At 45.4% G+C, this 20,838-nt stretch overlaps 1 protein-coding gene across 2 annotated transcripts in view; it reads left to right on the top strand.

Annotated features, from left to right (window-relative positions):
* The window catches only part of TNNT1 (troponin T1, slow skeletal type), a 57,866-nt gene that overhangs the window by 30,846 nt on the left and 6,182 nt on the right, over nucleotides 1-20,838 (top strand). For both annotated transcript variants that reach the window (XM_088451001.1, XM_088451002.1), the window contains 5 exons: nucleotides 3,636-3,657; nucleotides 4,487-4,547; nucleotides 9,099-9,215; nucleotides 16,095-16,172; nucleotides 19,888-20,001. In XM_088451001.1, the coding sequence (XP_088307127.1) occupies nucleotides 4,491-4,547; nucleotides 9,099-9,215; nucleotides 16,095-16,172; nucleotides 19,888-20,001 (366 nt within the window). In that variant the 5' untranslated portion in view covers nucleotides 3,636-3,657; nucleotides 4,487-4,490. The remainder of the gene's footprint in view (nucleotides 1-3,635; nucleotides 3,658-4,486; nucleotides 4,548-9,098; nucleotides 9,216-16,094; nucleotides 16,173-19,887; nucleotides 20,002-20,838) is intronic.

Genomic DNA, 20,838 nt, shown 5'->3' with positions numbered 1-20,838 from the left:
TAATACATCTCCCCCTATGGCAGAAAAGCACAGTGCTTAAAGCGCTGTGAGAAAATTGTCGGTGTGGCACCAGCCATATATCAGCATGTCAGTGAAAACCATACAGTATATAAGTCACTGCTAAGTGAGTGATGATAAGATTTTGCCCTCCTTGACCTTGAGATGTACCTAACCCTGAAGCTGGGTGCACACTGGGTGATATATCTGCCGTTTAATCGAACGACTGATATATCGCAAGCGCTTCGGCGGGAGTATACCCCCGATATGTCTGTGAACGATGTCATTTACATATCACATCTGCTCTGCAGCACAGCAGATGGCCCATATATCTGCAGATATATCGGAGCATTTCGCTGTGTGTACCGGCAGTCAGCCGACCGCTCGTACACTTTCTACAGGGACCGCTGGTGACTGACAGCTCAACTGGGCAGGCAAATTCAAATGCCCGTCCAGTGTGATGTCAGGGAACACACGTCGAGCAGCCAATTGGTAAGTCTGTATAGCTTACCTGATAGGCCGCTGTCGTGAGATCCCAGGTGTGCCAATCAAGTAATAGCTTTCAGCAACATATTTCTAGTTCAATTTTAATGAAAGCTGACACGCGATTGGCTGCTATAAGTTACAGCATAGTTTTAGTTTTGGCACTATATTGTTAAAGAGCCATCCAAGGCAATAAGCGAAAAGTCCTGTTGATGACTGGATGACCCGGGTTACCTGAAATGTCTCCAAATGCAAAGCATGGGTAAAACTACCTATTTCTCATAGACAGGGGCAGTACAAATGCTGTCCTGTCTCCTAATTGCTAATGCCATCTTAGAATGGTGTTAACCAGGGGAGCCCACATCCAGACACCAGCGCGTTTGCTGGTGTCCTGAAGCCGGCTCAGACAGTCATGTGCTGATGATATTCTGCAGGTTTTATATTACCACTGCAGGCCAGTATTGCCCCCAATGACTGTGTTTATAAATAACACAAACATAATTTATTTATTGCTGCAATGTGCAGGAATAAAAAAATCTTCATTTCATTTATTAAGTGGGGGTCTTGATATATAGACCTGTTTTTAAAATGATGAATTATTCCCGCACCCATCAAGAAGCACCCCACTCCTACTGAGCGACAGACCATCGAGATGTTCTACCAGGGTAACACCTGATTTTTCTGATTTTCTCCTGGTTTGTAGGCCAGGAGTCAGCAGCAGCGCACATGACTACAAAGCTGCAGGACTAAGTTATAATAATGGTTGCATGTCATGACCTGAGTCCTATGGCCAAGAAATTATCTATGTCCCATTTATGATAAAAAGTTAAAATTATTTAAAAAAAATCAAATAATTAAAAAAGTATGAGTAGTTGCCTCATAGGGAATACTGCCATCCTGCCCCAACCTAAGTGGCCTCTGCAGAAGTTTAAGGCAGCCTACCTTGAACTTTACTAAGCTTTCTGCGGTGGTGCCGAGCTGCTGAGCCCGGGACCTTATGCTATAACCTAGCACCAGCCCACCGCAGCGCCGTACCTTGGTGAGAAGGCTGTTATTTGGAACCATACTCCTGTGTATGTTATTAAAGGATTTTTTTATGTTTTTATGTATGTCTATTATGGAATAAATGTAATTATCACTTTCCCATTAACATTGTGGGTAATTCATGACTATTGATCTATAAGGGCACAATTAAGTGCCAAACTTTAACACGTACTTATATTTTTTCCTTGGAATGATCACCAGTCTGCACAATGGAAGATTTAGGGGCTGAATCTGAGCTTGGGAGCTAAGCCATAAAAGCAAGTGACTTAGCACCCGGAACTAACCATGATACAATGCAAGAGCTGCAAAGACATTTATTTTATTTATTTATTTTTGCATACAGGGTAAATACTGGCTGCTTTTGCATGTAGACCACAAATACTGGGAAGCTTTATTTTAATTTAATTTAGACTTGATTGGACACACCCCTCCCACTTCTAAATCTCTCTGCACATTCAGGTACTGTCCCGCCGTCCCACCCACGGGCCGCAGTATCCCGCGGTGGGGGGAAGTTGGGGGGAATCAATTTCACTGCTGCTCTGCAGAGCAGAGCGGCGGTTGAATAGGTGCCTTGCGCATGTGCACAGCATCTCTTCACTGTTCGAGGAGTCCTGGTGGCAGCCCAGCATCTCCGTGAATGCTGGTCTCGCACCCGGACTGATAAAAAGGGGGGTGTCGCGAGGCCATGCCCCTTCGCCACAAGGTCACGCCCCGTGCTAGTCTCGATAATGATATTAACAAAGTTGAGAGGTATGTGCAGAATGATTGACAGTTATTGGCCATTTATGGGTGGTAACGGAGGGGTGGTTTGGGAAACGTGGGCATGCTTCAACCGTTTTATAGGCTTGTTGGATCCAGTGACTGGTTCTTTGTACGCAGCTTAACTGGTGATGGTGTCTTGGTTCCGTCGCCCATTTTGAGTAGCTTTAGGCACTGGCCTATAGAGGGTGCCAGGGGTGCGCTTGCTATGAGGCCCGGTGGCTTACAGAGCCCGGCAACCATCCCACTGCACAGTGCCACTTTACCCAGGCCACCGGCCAGTGTCTGCAGTAGGCTCCGCCCTGGACCTGCCGCCCGTCTTCAGCTGTCAGCCCCCTCAGCACCAGACACAGCTGGCCACAACTCCACTTCACCGCTGATCTCCTCTCCGATGGATAACCTCTTGGCAGGCACAATATAGGCAGGGTGAGTACATTTTGCCTTAGTCCACATGGGCTTCACACCTCCCGGCAGCTACTGTTTCACTGTTCTGATGCTTACAGCACAGCACTGGAGGGGAGAAGTGAGCTCTGAAGAGGGAACTGTGCAGACTGAAGTCTGCTGGCTAGAGAGGCGCTATGTATATGGTCCAGCAAGTGTCAGGAGTGAAGACCTGAGTTCGGAGGGCCCTTAAAAATGTTGCTATGGGGCCCACAAAGTTCTAGCTATGCCCCTGGCTATAGGGTTACTTTGAAAACAGATGATTGTCTAATCTGCGACCGATGCTGCACCTTTGTACGCAGATGGCGCAACTGTTTACGCAGCCGCTTGGATTTGCAGAGCCGCAGGTGGGTGACATTTGCATATTAACTCACAGTATCTGCGTAACGATGGGATTAGCGTACAACTCCGAGGCCTATACTGTAGTTAAATGTAAACTATTATAATTCCTAACAACTCATGTCTTGTATATGTTTAGTGTGTGATTGTGTGTGCTGTCATCAAACAATTACAAAACGTGTGTTTAAAAAAGAGATTTTGATGGGTCGCGCATACCGGATATAATTGTACTCGTTTTATAATTGATGGACACAAGCATACGACAGGTTATAAAGCAGCTTCAGTCTCTTGAGATCAGTTCATCACAACACTGCCTGGGGGCAGAGACAATTTTATCACTAGCTGTCTGTGCTAATTGGCATCAATTTGTGATAGAAACGTAAGTGATGTTATATTGTAGAACCCAACATCAGAACAGATGTGTTTACAGCTTCCCTATAGGCTTGTAATAGGTGCAAGTCATGACTCACTTTGGTTAGACCCATGTGAAGTGCAAAGCTGCAAAACGTCACACTCACACATATCATTCATTGGAAACTGTGATATAATATTTTCTCTCTTTTTGTTAACAGAGGAGGAACGCCCCAGGCCAAGGTGAGTGTTATATCTTACTGTGCAATAATTCTCGTTAAAATCTAAAAAGATTAAATTAAAGTCATATTAATGTTTCAATCATGTCGCCAATCAAACATATGTTTAGAACACTAGCCATGAAACTTTGAATATCAAGAATAATAGATTAGTTTTGATTCTTTTCATAGACTATGCCTCTATTTTCTTAAAATGCAAGATGGTAAAATAACATTCTGTTTTCCATAAGTTTTTATTATTATTTTTGTTTTTCTTATCTTTTATTTAGAAAGCGCAAACATAGGGCCTGATTCAGACCCTTTGGTGAGCGGGCCGGGGGGGTGGCTGCCCAAACAGAAGCATTCCCATGAGAACGCCTGTCGTTTGGGGGCGGCCCGAAATCTCTCTGGGGCTTGCGGCCAAGTGACCCTACCACAAGGGTCTCATCGCAAGCCCGATGGTCGCGATGGTCTTGACCATCGCGACCATCATCATGGCCGCTCACAATAGCTATGGGTGGTCACCCACAGCTATGCGAGCGGCCAGGAGGCCATTCTAAAAAAATAAAACACCCGGCCCTGATTCAGAGCGAGCGCCCTGTCAGAGCGACCGGGTCTGAATCAGGCCCATATTACGCAGTGATATAGATTTAGAAAATCATAATACAAACTAATGACATGCAATAACATAAAACAGACAGTGATGATGATGGCTCTGCCCAAACCATTTTACAATCTAGGAGGTGTGTCGCTAACACTTGATAGATTAAGTGGCAGAGAACAATTGTGGGTGTTGGTGGGTGTACATGTTTATGGACAGAGACTTTATATGGTTTATGTTCTTTTATTCACAGACCAATGATGACACAAATGGTTCCTCCAAAAATTCCAGAGGGAGAACGAGTTGACTTTGATGTAAGAGGATCACATGTATGCATGTCTTTTACAAATTAAGGACACTGCCAGCTCTAATGAGTTCCATGTTGAACTCGGTTCTGGCATATCAATTACTATTAGAGATGTCCGTGACCCCTTATTTTGGTTTTGGATCTGGATTCATCTTCGTGATTTGGTTTTGATTTTGCAAAACCACCCTCAAGTGTTTTTGTTTTGGATCTGGGTTTTTTTTTTTAATTTGATAAAAGTAAAAAAAAAACCTGTTAAAATCATGTCATTTTTGCAATCCAAAACCCGAAAATTCAGATTTAAAATCCAAATTCTGAACCACAGGAAGATCAGAACTGCGACTCTGATCTGTCTGGATCTCCTCAGGAGATTAGAACTGCGGCTCGGATCTGTCCGGATTCAAAAAATTCCAGTGGATTTGGATTTCTGGAGAACCAAATCGCACATCTCTACTATGTGCAAAAACCAAGAAAAATGTAATTTTAATATTTGTAAATGCACCTAAAATTATATATCCGGCATTCAAGTACCCTGCAGTTGCTCATACCAGTAGGTTGCATGAAGTGTCTTTTGAGATAGTCACTTCCCTTATGTGTGAGCTGTTGAGCTCTATATTTTATTTGGAGGGATGTAAGCGCAATGCGAGCCAATGGTGGCAGCTGCTTAGATCAAGAGGTAACCAACCTCCATACATAACACATTAATAGAAAGGGAGAATTTGCATCTTAACGCTGCCCCCAAGGCAGTGGCAGAACTAGCGGCGGTGCAGGGGCCCATAGCCGCCTGCATCCAACAGTGCCGCTGCACCCCCTGCCAGTGTCCCCCGAGCCCCACAGTATATAAGTATAGTGCAGACCGCAGTGAGAGCGGTCCGCGCTACACAGTAACAAATACACCGCCGCCATCGGCTGCGGTGTGTTTGTTATAGCAGCCAATGAGAGTCAGACACTCTCATTGGCTGCTATGTTCACGGAGGGAGCCAGGCTGGAGCTCACTCATGAGCTCTATGTTCCAGCTCCCGCAGTGGGTGATGGGAGAGACGACATGACGTCTCTCCCATCGTGCATAGCGGGAGGACAGAGGAGCTGACGGCAGCGGGCGCAGGAACGGGGATTCAGGTAAGTGTGTTTTTGGTTTTTTTTGTGTGTGTTTGTTTTACTTTATGTAGGAAGCCCACTACTGGGGGCACTGCATAGGGGGACCACTACTGGGAGCACTGTATATGGGGCACTACTGGGGGCACTGTATAAGGGGCACTGCATAGGGGGGACCCCTACTGAGGGCACTGTATAAGGGGCACTGCATCGGGGGGACCACTACTGAGGGCACTGCATAAGGGGGACTACTACTGGGGGCACTGTATAGGGGGAACCACTTCGGGGGGCACTGTATAAGGGACACTACTGGGAGCACTGCATAGGGGGGACCACGACTGGGGGCACTGCATAGGGGGGACCATTACTGGGGGCACTGTATATGGGGCACTGGGGGTAATGTATAAGGGGCACTACTGGAGGCACATCATAAGGGGGCCCAAAGCATATTCTTGCAATGAAAGGACCAGCGATTTAAGAATCTAAAGGGAATATGAAAATGATGAATGCACACAATGTGAATGATAAAAAAAATACTATTTATTAGCATGCTGAATATGTACAGTATATTAGTATATTTAAAAAAAATTAATCTTACACTTCAAATATAAGCATTAAGCATTGCATATTTAAAGAAAAAAACCACAATGACAATAATTGTATAAAACACGAGAAGAGGGTAATTTACTAGCCTCTTATTGTATTTGGTGTGGTTGTCCTATTTAATGTGATGTCAGACACTAGAAAAAACAAACAAATTCTCCCAGCGCACCATAATGGACCAGACATACATACTACATAATAATAGAAATGCAGAGATCTCAGTTACTGTACATACATTTACAAACATAAGGTATGCCACCAGCCAAGGCAAGGACCAGCCATGGCAAGGAGTCTCTGCTCTAGTGGTCCTACAATACATGGTAATAGCACCTACTTTGGGTCATACATTTATGTATGTCTAAATTGAGAGCTAACTCACCTGGAGGCACCTCAAGATCCTCCAATATGGCACTACAAGGTTCAGCATACCCTCCAATTACCCTTGCCTCTCAGAACAGTAATACACAGAATGGTAGTTGCTGAAATCAATTTATTGGTCTATCAAAGGTGCATGTAAGGGAGGATGTAATAATAGGATATAAGAGACTGAGCTTCCTATCTTCTTGATCCCTGCTGCCCTTTCCCAGATAATTGAGGGGATCCCGTCCCCTTCATACAAAAGGTGCTGATACTACGTTGGGAAAAAGTGGCACTTGGGTGTGTTGTGTGAAGGAAAATATTTGTAGATTTTATTAAAAAAAACAGTTTTATCTTCATTCATAGTTCTCTGAAGTACACCGCTGAAGCTTTTCAATATGCAGTGTGGTACAAGTAAATATGCATGTCTCAAAAGCAACATAGTATCAAGCGTATGCACATAGGATAAACATCAGAACATGTGCAACATAGTGTATTAAATGTAGCGATTCCTCTAGGCACAGTTATGCAGGCACCTAGACTGCACAAAATCTTTTAAATATCTACGAATATTTTCCTTCACACAAAACACACAAGAGTCACTTTTCCCCAACCTAGTATCAGCAAATTGTATCAATGGATCAGATGGACAACACTATTACAAATAACATTTATCATGTGACAGTAGAAATGTACACCAGAAATGGAAGAGGGGGAGGGGGGGAGGTGTGTGACAAAACAGTACAATGTGAGAAGCAGGGGGGGGGGGTTTGGAAGTGGCGGTGCAGATATAGTCACTGCTAAGGGGCATATAAGAAAATGAACATAACATGGTGACATTCGTCATTAAAAAAGGCTGTGACCATGGCCGAAACGCGTTGGTTACATGTACATTCATTTACCTTAGGGGCAGCGCTAAGCTACAAACCCCCCTTTTACTTATATATTGGGCACTATACATTTGCAATGGACCATAGGTTGCTAATTTCCCATCAGAAAATACACAAACCTGACAGTTGAATGAAGAAATTAATAAGATATTTTGATGTTTATTTATAGGTGACCTAACAACATAATTTATTCTTTTTTGTCTATCGCTAAGTTATTTAATTTCATCTGTTTGTCAAAATCATGTTTGTAATTGAAGTGGACGAAGCAATTTCTACTAATATATTTAAAGTTACAAAACTCTTTGGGGCCATATTCATGGCCCCCAATAATTAAAATTCATACTTGCCGCGAGCTCCGGAGCAATTCATCATTCCTCAGGCGTGGACACAGCTGATCCGAAAATCAGCTGTCTCCATGAATCTTTTCACTTTCGTAGCAGTTAAGATTAGCACGGCCCAGTCTGACTTGGCAGTGCTAGTGCGCCTGTGTGAACTAGGGTTCATGAAGGCGCACAATGCCCCAGCATCCGGTGGAAGGAGCCGGACAGTGGTGGAGGTATCCCACAACCCAGGACTCCAGGGGTGCGGAAGCAAATGCCATTTGAAGATGGCGAATGTTCCCGCAGTCAAGCTCCAAAAATATAGGACCTCATTCAGAGTCTCTCGCAAGATGCGATCGCTCGCTTGCAAAAAGGGGCCAGGTATGTAAATCAAGCGGTCGCTCTTTGCGCTGTAAGGACGCCCTCTATCTCTTAGTGAGCGACGGCAGTTAGCGTACGCTGGACTATAAAACCTCCCACCTGTCACTCGCAGCACACGTCATCTCCGGGAAGAGTCTGATTAATCGTGAACATCGAGGGCCATCGGAGCTGCTCGCAGCGCTTGGGGTTGACCTAACCTACCCCAAGCACTGCGAGCAGTTCAGGCTAAAAAACAACCATCACGTGTGCAATGACGCTACTTTGCTAATTATGCACACCCATTAAACGCTGTTCTGAAGGTCTGACACGCCTACGTTCACGCAACCACTCCCCCGTTCACAAGCAGCTTCCCGTTACCACCCACAACGGCGCAATCTGTCACTCAAAGTAGCGACCTGTCTGTGTACTATGAGCGCTCGATTGTACATCGCAGACGCTAGTTTGCGCACGCGCACTGCGACTTAGACGCATGCGCTGACGGGTGAAAATCGCTCCTAGTGAGCGATCGTGCCTTAGCGAGAGACTCTGAATGAGGTCCATAGTGTTTTCAGAACTTGATGAATTTAGGTCCCCATGCTAGTGTACTAGTGTATGGGGACGCTGGGCCAGATCTGGAGTTCACAATAACAATAACTGTAAAACTGTTGTGGGTAAATGGAAAATTTTTGTGCTTACCTAATATTGTATATTTATACTGAATGGTTAAAAACAAGGATAGGTCACATGACTCATTTGCATTAATTTCTATTATGTCCCATGACAGAATGTGTAACAATCACTGAGAGCAAAACTAACCTACAGTAGATATGAGGATCACCTCACACACCAATTGGTAGAATTAATGCACTTTCCTACAGTTGCCTGGAAGTGATACTCTCGAATAAAGCTGCATTCTCCTGTCATTTACCACAACAGGACATACATCGCAAGCGGATGGAAAAAGATCTCCTGGAACTTCAGACATTAATTGACGTCCATTTTGAACAGCGTAAAAAGGAAGAAGAGGAATTGATTGGCTTAAAGGATAGAATAGTAAGTAATCTTACAGGCTCTTTAGGAAAGTAAAGGGGAGGGGTAGGAAACCTCTGGTCACATTTCAACATGTATAACAATGCAGCTAACGGAATGGACAGCAGCCGGCCATACCTGGCTGAGGAGGTCATCCATGGTTAGGATGTGATCTGATCATGTGACATTCACATCCGATCCCGGGATATCCGCCAGGTACATCTCATCCCACTGCTGAGCGCACCTACATTGCCATATTGTAATAAAGCCAGGGGGTTACATCATTTTAAAGAAGCAACAGAAAGGAAACTGAAAAGTACTATATGTAATAATTGAACCATCTTAGGAGATGCATGGAAACCTGTTCTTCAATGTGACAGATTAAGTGGAATTCATTATAGTGTCATTTGTAATATGATTATCTCATGTGCTACACTGAATTATTAATACTTTTTAAGGTTAGATTTTATTAATTTTCAAATCTTTATAGAGATTTTTGAGTAAGGGAGAGAGGAGAAAAATGCATGAATAAATTATTAATCAACATTTTTTATTTATCCTATAGTCCTATTTGCCCTTGGAGCAAACTGTTGATTATTGCAGGATGTACTACGCATAGCATTTGATCTCTCCCACCCCCCCTGCACCTCCCTGCCTGCTTCTCTCTCCCACCCCCCCCTGCACCTCCCTGCCTGCTTCTCTCTCCCACTCCCCCTGCACCTCCCTGCCTGCTTCTCTCTCCCACTCCCCCTGCACATCTCACTGCCTACTTCTCTCTCTCACTCCCCCTGCAGCTCCCTGCCTGCTTCTCTCTCCCACTCACCCTGCACATCTAACTGCTTACTTCACTCTCCCACTCCCCCTGCACCTCACTGCCTACTTCTCTCTCTCACTCCCCCTGCAGCTCCCTGCCTGCTTCTCTCTCCCACTCACCCTGCACATCTAACTGCTTACTTCACTCTCCCACTCCCCCTGCACCTCCCTGCCTGCTTCTCTCTCCCACTCCCCCTGCACCTCCCTGCCTGCTTCTCTGTCCCACTCCCCCTGCACATCTCACTGCCTACTTCTCTCTCCCACTCCCCCTGCACCTCCCTGCCTGCTTCTCTCTCCCACTCCCCCTGCACCTCCCTGCCTGCTTCTCTCTCCCACTCCCCCTGCACATCTCACTGCCTACTTCTCTCTCCCACTCCCCCTGCACATCTCACTGCCTACTTCTCTCTCCCACCCCCCCTGCACCTCCCTGCCTGCTTCTCTCTGCCACTCCACCTGCACATCTCACTGCCTGCTTCTCTCTCCCACTCCCCCTGCACCTCCCACTGCCTACTTCTCTCTCCCACCCCCCCTGCACCTCCCTGCCTACTTCTCTCTCCCACTCCCCCTGCACCTCCCACTGCCTACTTCTCTCTCCCACCCCCCTGCACCTCCCTGCCTGCTTCTCTCTCCCACTCCCCCTGCACCTCCCACTGCCTGCTTCTCTCTCCCACTCCCCCTGCACCTCCCACTGCCTACTTCTCTCTCCCATCCCCCCACTATGGCTGTCAGCTGGATAGGAGACAGAGGGAGGACAGTGATTAAAGAGAGCAAGCCTCTATCAAGTTTTTTTTTTGTACATACAGAACTCCCATAACAGCTTTTATAGGAATTGAGCTCGGGGAGGATGTACCAGTTAACCGTCAGCGTCTGTTAGAAGCCGTTAATGACTATTTATCTGTATCTACCTAATGCTGGTACTTATAAATAAATCTACCTTAAAGACCAGATGACAGGATGCAGCATAACTATGTGAAAGCTGAAAGGGAGATTAGTTTGCAACCATTAATTTGGTTCATTTAAATTGAAACATCATCATTCATCTGGGCGCTATACTTCTCATTTAGATGCTAGTTTTTTTTTACTATCATTTTGGTGTGTGAACTAGGAGAGTATACCAAGACTTGGAGCTCAGTAAACAGTTCCCCTCTCTAAGCAAATTGCCATATGAGGAAACATTGGTATATCTTTTTATTTGCATTCTTCAAATTGGAGGCAGATATATACCACTTGCCTGGCATGGTTGCATCAGATGCGACCACACCAGACTCAGATTTCCCTGACATGGTCTTATCTGATGCGACCAGTCAGAAAAGCCCACTAGGTGGCTGCGGGAAGCTAAACTTCCGGTCCCTCTACACCCGCGGCTCCCTCTCCTGTATGTCCCGATCATTGCTGGCCACAGTGATCGGGACCCGGCTGCACCCCCCTCCCGGCGTGGCTACAAGGGCAGCTGTGACTTCCTGTGAAGCAGCAACGTGACTGCTGCTGTGTCCTGTATCCCGATCACTGTGGCCAGCACAGTGGCTCCTGCTGTGTCCCCGGGCAGCCAGCGGGACACCCTCCCACTGCGGCTGCTGGCTGACAGTGATCACACTAGAAGCAGTAGCCGCGCTCTTGATAGCCACGGCTGCTGCTGTGTACTGTACCCGGGCAGCTGGCAGCGCTCCCGCCCCCTCTTTCCAGCCTCAGCTCTGCCTCTATTCCCCATATGCCCCAATCACTGCTGACCACAGTGATCGGGCAGAGTGTTCCACACATATACTGTATATACAGTGCATCCGGAAAGTATTCACAAAGCTTCTGTTTTTCCACATTTTGTTATGTTACAGCCATATTTCAAAATGGAATAAATTAATTTTTGTCCACAAAATTCTACACACAATACCCCATAATGACAACATGTAAAAAGTTTTTTTGCGATTTTTGCAAATTTAATAAAAAAAAAAAAAACCTAAGAAATCACATGTACATAAGTATTCACAGCCTTTGCTCAATACTTTGTTGATGCACCTTTGGCAGCAATTACAGCCTCAAGTCTTTTTTGAATATGATGCCACAAGCTTGGCACACCTATCTTTGGACAGTTTCGCCCATTCCTCTTTGCAGCACCTCTCAAGCTCCATCAGGTTGGATGGGAAGCATCAGTGCACAGCCATTTTCAGATCTCTCCAGAGATGTTCAATCGGATTCAAGTCTGGGCTCTGGCTGGGCCACTCAAGGACATTCACAGAGTTGTCCTGAAGCCACTCCTTTGATATCTTGGCTGTGTGCTTAGGGTCGTTGTCCTGCTGAAAGATGAACCGTCGCCCCAGTCTGAGGTCAAGAGCGCTCTGGAGCAGGATGTCTCTGTACATTGCTGCATTCATCTTTCCCTCTATCCTGACTAGTCTCCCAGTTCCTGCCACTGAAAAACATCCCCACAGCATGATGCTGCCACCACCAGTCTTCACTGGAGGGATGGTATTGGCCTGGTGATGAGCGGTGCCTGGTCTCCTCCAAACATAACGCCTGGCATTCACGTCATAGAGTTCAATCTTTGTCTCTCATGGTCTGAGAATCCTTTTGGCAAACTCCAGGTGGGCTGCCATGTGCTTTTTACTAAGGAGTGGCTTCAGTTTGACCACTCTACCATACAGGCCTAATTGGTGTATTGCAGCAGAGATGGTTGTCCTTCTGGAGGGTTCTCCTCTCTCCACAGAGGAATGCTGTAGCTCTGACAGAGTGACCATTGGGTTCTTGGTCACCTCCCTGACTAGGGTCCTTCTCCCCCGATTGCCAGCCAACTCTAGAAAGAGTCCTGGTGGTTCCGAACTCCTTCCATTTATGGATGATGGAGGCCACTGTGCTCATTGGGACCTTCAAAGCAGCAGATATTTTTCTGTACCCTTCCCCAGATTTGTGCCTCGAGACAATCCTGTCTCAGAGGTTTACAGACAATTTCTTGGACTTCATGCTTTGTTTGTGCTCTGACATGCACTGTCAAGTGTGAGACCTTATATAGACAGGTGTATGTCTTTCAAAATCATGTCCAATCAACTAAATTTATCACAGGTGGACTCCAATTAAGCTGTAGGAACATCTCAAGGATGATCAGTGGAAACTGGATGCACCTGAGCTTAATTTTGAGCTTCATGGCAAAGGCCATGAATACTTATGTACATGTGATTTCTTAGTGTTTTTATTTTTGCAAAAATCTCAAAAGAACATTTTACACGTTGTCATTATGTGGTATTGTGTGTAGAATTTTGAGGACAAAAATGAATTTACTCCATTCTGGAATAAGGCTGTAACATAACAAAATGTGGAAAAAGTGAAGCGTTGTGAATACTTTCCGGGTCCGTCGTGCGTATGCGCTGTGGGCCACCATCGACCCAGTTGCGAGCGCTCAGCTCTTGCGACTGGGTCTGAATCAGGCCCATAGTTCCCCTCCAGGCGCCAGTCTGCTGATTTCTGCATGTGCAGAAATCCACCGCAGCAAGGGGGACTGCCCCACTGCACTCTGCAAATGTGAGGGGGCAGGGCTAGATCTGGAAGGAGGAGGTAATGGGGGTGGCATCTTTTGGCCCTGGGGGGGTAGAGAGGGGCTTATGCAGGGCAGTAAAAAAATATTTTGGCTGGTGGGGGTGGAGTTATATAAAGAATTTTTTTTACATATATATAGTGACATATGGGGAGGAAGGGAGGTCTAAATTGTGCACCCATTTCCCTGGGGGTGAGGGTGGGGGCTGTGCCACAGTCACCAAATATATCTAGTGGGGGTGGGGGTTGTTATTGCTGGGGATCTTTTGACACTGGGGGGGCTATTTTTGATGGGGTGGGACGTTAAATTACAATGTGGGCCTAAGGACAGGGGAGTTTGGGGGGATGCAAAACATCCCCTAGGTACATATATATTTTTAAAAATATTTACATAGATTTAAAAAAAATACTTTTTAAACTTAATTAAATTTTTTTTTTAAAACTATTTCTGTGCGCTTTTCACGAAAATAATTTGTCAGCTAAGTGGGTAAGTAATACAAGTCAGTTGCAGCTTTACCATAACAGACAGTGGGCCTGATTCAGTAGCGAACGCAAGTGCAACTTCATACGCAGATCGAGCAATTGTTTGAAATTGCGCATGCGTATAAGCTGCACTGCGCATGCGCAGTGATTGCATTCCAATTATGGACGCACAGAGGAATCCATCGTAGTGTGACAGGCTGTTAGGATTTGGGGGTGGTAATGAGGAAGTGGTTGTAAAAATGCAGCCGTGTCTGTCCGTTTGGACGTCGTTTTATGGGCGTGCATAAATCAGATACTGCATACACAGCTTACTGCGTGCGAAGAGACTTGCAATGTCTGCGTCAGGTTAGACCTGCTGTAAATGCTGCATGAGTGGCCGATGTGCGTCGATGGTACCGATGTTTACGCAGCAGAGCGATAGTGGACGGATGTGAGAAAGCAGCAGTGGGTGTGTTTATGCCGGCTGAGTTTTGGCAAGCATTAGCATATTTTAGCAGCTGAGTTTTGTACGAAACGGCAGTTGCAATCGCACTTGGGGTTCGCTACTGAATCAAGACCTGTGACAACATAAGAAAGTAAGGCAGCGGTGATGACAACTTGGCGCTCAGAATAAATAGAATAAAATGAATCAAGGAAAAATGAAAATATAATATCTTATATTAATTATTCAAATGTATAAAACAGGCCTCTCTAAAAAAAATGCAGGTTAAAAGCATTTAATAATCAATTGATAAAGAATAACATCACAGACAAAAATGGCTGGATTTTTAAGTGATGGTAAGTGCTGTTAAGTTGCAAATATAAATGGAGGATCCTACCCAGCTGGAAATATGGAGCCACAGGTCTATTATACAGAGTAAGTCCGGACTTCCCTGAATAGGCTCCAAGAAGTTTTGTCCAGATCAAGGTGTAGGTAGGGAAATCCTTCCAGATAGTAACAACAGCATGCACAGTCCACCAACGCATTTCAAGTTTCTTTTGAGCTAACCAATCACCGCACGTGCACAGTGAGACTTTGGTACATGAGCAGTAACCAAAAATTGCTACACTCTGTCCAAGGTAAGACTGTGATTGACCACAGGCCCTGATTCAGAGCCGGACGCTCTGAAAGAGCGCTCGCTCTGAATTAGGGCGTTTTTGTTTTTTTTTTGGAGCGTCCTCCTGGCCACTCGCATAGCTGTGGGTGACCACCCACAGCTATTGTGAGCGGCCAGGATGAGTGCCGTAATGGTCAAGACCATCGCGACCATCGGGCTTGCCACGAGACCCTTGTAGTAGGGTCTCGTGGCCGCAAGCCCCAGAGAGCTTCTGGCTCTAATAGAGCCGGAAGTTCTCCCACTGACATCACTGGTAATGTCAGTGGGGCCACCCACAAACGGCAGGCGTTCGCTTGGGAACGCCTCCGTGTGTGAAGCCACCCCCCGGCCACGCCTCCAAAATGGTGCGAGCTGTCCATCAAAATCGACAGCCGCCCCCTTTTGGTGCGAGACCTGGAGCGACATAGCGCCCATCGCTAGCCGGGTCTCGCGGATGTGCACGTCGGAGCCGTCTGCGGCGTGCGCATGCGCACTGGGCCACCATCGACCTGCTTGCGAGCGCTGTACGCTTGCGAGCGGGTCTGAATCAGGCCCACAGTTCATTGTAGATGAAATACAGCTGTAATTGGGTCCACAATAGTCTAAATGGTTGTTGGAATCACAGCATGCATGGGCATCCGGAGGTGTCATATTGTCCATTTTCTTTTTTTTGTCATTAAAGTTATAGTTACATTAAAGAATACAAATAATAATGCTATGTAAATTTTGGCTGACTCAAGAAGTTAATGTTCATTTTAATGGAGTGCATAAGGCACTTTAATAAAAGTACTCGGAAGATACCAATATATAGCAACACTTTTATTTATTTAATGCCTCCTGTGTTTTTAGTACAACTATATTCATAAAGGTAAATGGTAAAGTATTGTCTATGATGATTTGAAATAACAATATCTTGTGCAAATGCTCTGTACTTGTCAATATTTACTGTAGATGGACCAATCTATTTTGCCATGTAAGTGACTGATTTTAATGATGCTCTGTGCTTCATCAGGAAAATCGGAGAGCTGAACGCGCAGAGCAACAGCGTTTCAGGACTGAGAAGGAGCGGGAGAGACAAGCCAGAATGGCGGTAAGATTGCTGGGCAGAGTTTTTGTGTATTTGTTTAGGCAACGCTGAGGCAAACTGCAGTTCCCCACATCAATCCTAAACTATCATATTGTGCTAGGCAGAGAGACTGCAAAAGGACTCCTTATGCCTGAACCTAACCATTAAAGCATTATCTGATAAAGCGGGCCGTGACCCGCGAAATGCGTCAAATGCTTGAGGAAATTAAATGCCATTTATGAATCATTTATGAATAATAAATTAACTTTTTATTGCCTAATACATGGATCTAAAATATTTAATTACAAAGACAAACATTTATACATTCTGGTTCATCTGCGCCCAGGAGTCACATGTAGCCTTATGATTTTCTTTTGAGGGGATACTGGATTCACCTTACCTCTTAAAGGAAGCAGACCACACTGCTTACCTCTTATGAAGGAGTGGTGTGGAAAAAAGGGCAGACTAGATGGGCCAGAGGTAAGTAGTGATGTAGGCGGGGATGGGGGGCTTAGGTTTAGGGACCCCTGGGGGGGATTTAGGGTTAGGCACCCCCCCGGGGAGGGTTAGGGTTAGGCTAGGGAAAGGAGGGTTAGGTTTAGGCACTAGGGGGGAGGTCAGAGACCCCCCCAGGAGGGTTAGGTTTAGGGTGCGGGGAGGGGGAGTTAGGTTTAGGCACTACGGGGAGGAGGTTAGGGTTAGGCACCCCTAAAGGAGGGTTAGGGGGGGAGGGGAGAGGGGAGGGTTAGATTAGTTTCCTCCACTGTCAGGATTTCCTCCGCGTCGGGATAGCGCTGTAGGGATTTGAACCGGCGGCTACACAGCCGTCAGCATTTCAATCCCATTCCGTGCAGCCATAACATATAGAATGCCATTATTAATATAATTTATTTATATAGCACATCCATATACTACAACACATGTACAATCAGGGAGACATATCATGAGTAATTAAACAATAAAATACAATTAAATAGAAAGTAAGAGGACAATGGGCCTGATTCAAAGATGGAGGCAATATCGATGTTGGACTCAGTGGAGCGTTTTTCTTTTCACTGCACATGCATCAAAGCCGCACTGTGCACGCACGTCAATGGATTAGCAACGCCAGTCAGAGAGAGGATTTATTCTCCCAGCGTTTGGGGGAGGTAACTGGGGGGTGGTTAGAATTATGCAGGCGCGTCAGTACCATTTCCTTGGCGTGCTCTAGTGAGCCTCTGCAAATTCGTTTGCAGCTGGAGAGGGCTTGGTGTCTTAGGAGAGCCGCTCTGTCTGAGACAGCATAGGCTTACTCAGACGTTTGATGTGCAACCAAAGTTTCCAATGATCTTGCTTTTGTACGTGAGCGGTGGATGTCAGATGCACAAGATGACGTCTGAGACATAATTTTGCAAGTCCGCTAAGTATGGGATCGCAGTTGCAATGGGATTTGTGTTATCAGGCCTAATGCTCGCTGAAGTTTCGTTTATCACTACAATACGATGGCTACTTGTTTTTCACTCAGAAGTATGTTACAGGGCTTTTCCATTTCCTCTGTAAATGTAAAGCCACGGCTCAGGAAATTTCACCAGAAACTGCAACATACTTAGACCTGTGAATCCTATTGTTTTCAAAGAGGAAGTTTCACTAACCTAAGTCAGGCTCTCTCTGAATACACTAAAGGTCTACTACATGCGTTATGTCATATATTAAAAAATATATATATATTTCTCCAAAGTTTTCTAGTTTTACAGGACAGCAAAGTCAGTACACATCAGATAGACCTTTTAGTTATATCTCCGAACATTAGTAAATTGTGAACCAGGAAACGGTGTGTTGCTGGAGACTCGGGGCCTATTCATCATCACTTAATTTTTTACAAAAGCAGGTGAAAATGAACATCTTCACCTGCAATTGTAAAAATTAAGTATTTGGGCCTTTCATGAAGAAGGTAAAGCAGGAGATGTCACAGATATCTCCGGCTTACCTTCCTCTGCGGAATGGCCCACAATCCTCATACACTAGTATCACAGATATCTCCTGCTTAACTTCTTCTGGCGGAATGGCCAGCTGTCCCCATACACTAGTATCACAGATATCTCCTACTTACCTTCCTCTGGCAGAATGGCCCGCTGTCCTCATACACTAGTATCACAGATATCTCCTACTTACCTTCCTCTGGCAGAATGGCCCGCTGTCCCCATACACTAGTATCACAGATATCTCCTGCTTAACTTCTTCTGGCGGAATGGCCAGCTGTCCCCATACACTAGTATCACAGATATCTCCTACTTACCTTCCTCTGGCAGAATGGCCCGCTGTCCTCATACACTAGTATCACAGATATCTCCTACTTACCTTCCTCTGGCAGAATGGCCCGCTGTCCCCATACACTAGTATCACAGATATCTCCTACTTACCTTCCTCTGGCAGAATGGCCAGCTGTCCCCATACACTAGTATCACAGATATCTCCTGCTTACCTTCCTCTGGCAGAATGGCCCGCTGTCCCCATACACTAGTATCACAGATATCTCCTGCTTACCTTCCTCTGGCGGAATGGCCCGCTGTCCCCATACACTAGTATCACAGATATCTCCTACTTACCTTCCTCTGGCAGAATGGCCCGCTGTCCCCATACACTAGTATCACAGATATCTCCTGCTTACCTTCCTCTGGCGGAATGGCCCGCTGTCCCCATACACTAGTATCACAGATATCTCCTACTTACCTTCCTCTGGCAGAATGGCCCGCTGTCCCCATACACTAGTATCACAGATATCTCCTGCTTACCTTCCTCTGGCGGAATGGCCCGCTGTCCCCATACACTAGTATCACAGATATCTCCTACTTACCTTCCTCTGGCAGAATGGCCCGCTGTCCCCATACACTAGTATCACAGATATCTCCTGCTTACCTTCCTCTGGCGGAATGGCCCGCTGTCCCCATACACTAGTATCACAGATATCTCCTGCTTACCTACCTCTTGCGGAATGGCCCGCTGCCCCCATACACTAGTATCACAGATATCTCCTACTTACCTTCCTCTGGCGGAATGGCCCACTGTCCCCATACACTAGTATTATAATATAAATATAATATAATATTTTCGGAGCTTGAGGTCAATTGCTCCCGATACCCGCTCCTTCCCTATGGGAAGGAGTCCCGGATCCCTACGCCCCTGTCCAGCTGATTTGTCCAGTGACAAATCAGCTGTCACCGCACCGGAGCAATGATGAATTGCTCCGGAATCCTCGGCGAGTTAGAATGTTAATTATCAGGGTCCGATAATTAACACCATGAATAGGCGCTCTGGCCAACTGAAAGTGATTGTGCGGCAGGGAAAATGGCAAATTCACGCAAATCGGGAGGAAGACGTTCTAAGCAGATCACAAAGATGGCAAGCTGGTGTGCTTATTTTTGGAGAGCAGAGCAAAAATTCTATTTCCTTTTGTACAGCAATGATATAAAATAATAAATATAATAATAATAATAATTAATAAAGAGCAAAAAATTTCCACATGTAATAAGTATAGCGTGCAATTCTTTTTACATTTATGACAACAGTGTAATATTGCAGAAAAGCCAAATTGTGCAGATATTAAAAAAGTGCAGCCCACCTTTCAATCAAACTATTAATGCAATTGTGATAAAAATGTGAACGGTATATTGCCAGGGCGCCCTTTTTAGTTCTATACAAACTAGGGAGAGTTTATATAGTTTAACAAATATTATTTAACTGTCCTCTATGATTTTTATAGGAGGAAAAAATGAGAAAGGAGGAGGAAGAGGCTAAAAAACGCGCCGATGACGATGCAAAGAAGAAAAAAGTACTTTCCAATATGGGTGCCCAGTATGGGGGATATCTCATGAAGGTAAGTGATTTAAATGAACTGAATCAGTGCTCACCATTGCCGGATCTAGATCATGAATTGCATCTGTTACCTACATCTAGTGGAGACACACATTTTGTGAGCTGAACCACTATACAGGAGAATGTAGAAAGGTCAGTTATATAAGCAATGCGCACATAATAGATATATACGGCACAGTAACATTGCTCCTTTTAGTGCGCACCCCTCTGAGCTTCGCTTTTCTATGAGCCAGCCCCAATTAGGCAGAGACGCATCAGCAGATTTGCATTTTAGGAGGTGAATCACTTGCAGGTTCTGGACTGCGGATACAATGATATGACATGGCTAGCAGCAGCACTGTATAGCAGCTTCTGATTGGCTTAGATAGTGTATATTTATGGACACTACTAGCTGATAGTGCTTTATACATTATTAAGAATATGATATGAAGTTAGCTCTGTCTATTCACATTCTTTACTTGGCAAATCCATTTGGACTCCAGCAGGAAAGACGTTTTCCATTTATATTTCATGAGGCAAAACAACAGAATTTTGTGTTTTCTATTTCATGCCATTTGTACCGTATTTGTATTTTGTATCAGTAGTTGTGTTTCATTACATTTTGTATTTAAAAAGCCACTTTTGCATGTATTAATAGCAATGGCGTAACTTCATCCCAGGTGCCCGAAGGCAAGATAAATGTTGGTGCCCCCCCACCCCCAAATTCAAATTTACCACCCCCCAGCACCTATGCCAGCCCATCTGCCACCGCCCCCCTATGCAGTTCCTTTTATACAGTGCCCCCAGTAGTGGTTCCCCTATGCAGTGCCTCCAGTAGTGGTCCCCTAATGCAGTGCCC

The sequence above is a fragment of the Taudactylus pleione genome, unplaced genomic scaffold, assembly GCF_031769625.1.
Source record: "Taudactylus pleione unplaced genomic scaffold, aTauple2 ptg000535l, whole genome shotgun sequence".
NCBI classification, from domain to species: domain Eukaryota; kingdom Metazoa; phylum Chordata; class Amphibia; order Anura; family Myobatrachidae; genus Taudactylus; species Taudactylus pleione.
The sequence above is the reverse complement of the archived record's forward strand: the minus strand, read 5'-3'. Positions and strand labels throughout refer to the sequence as shown.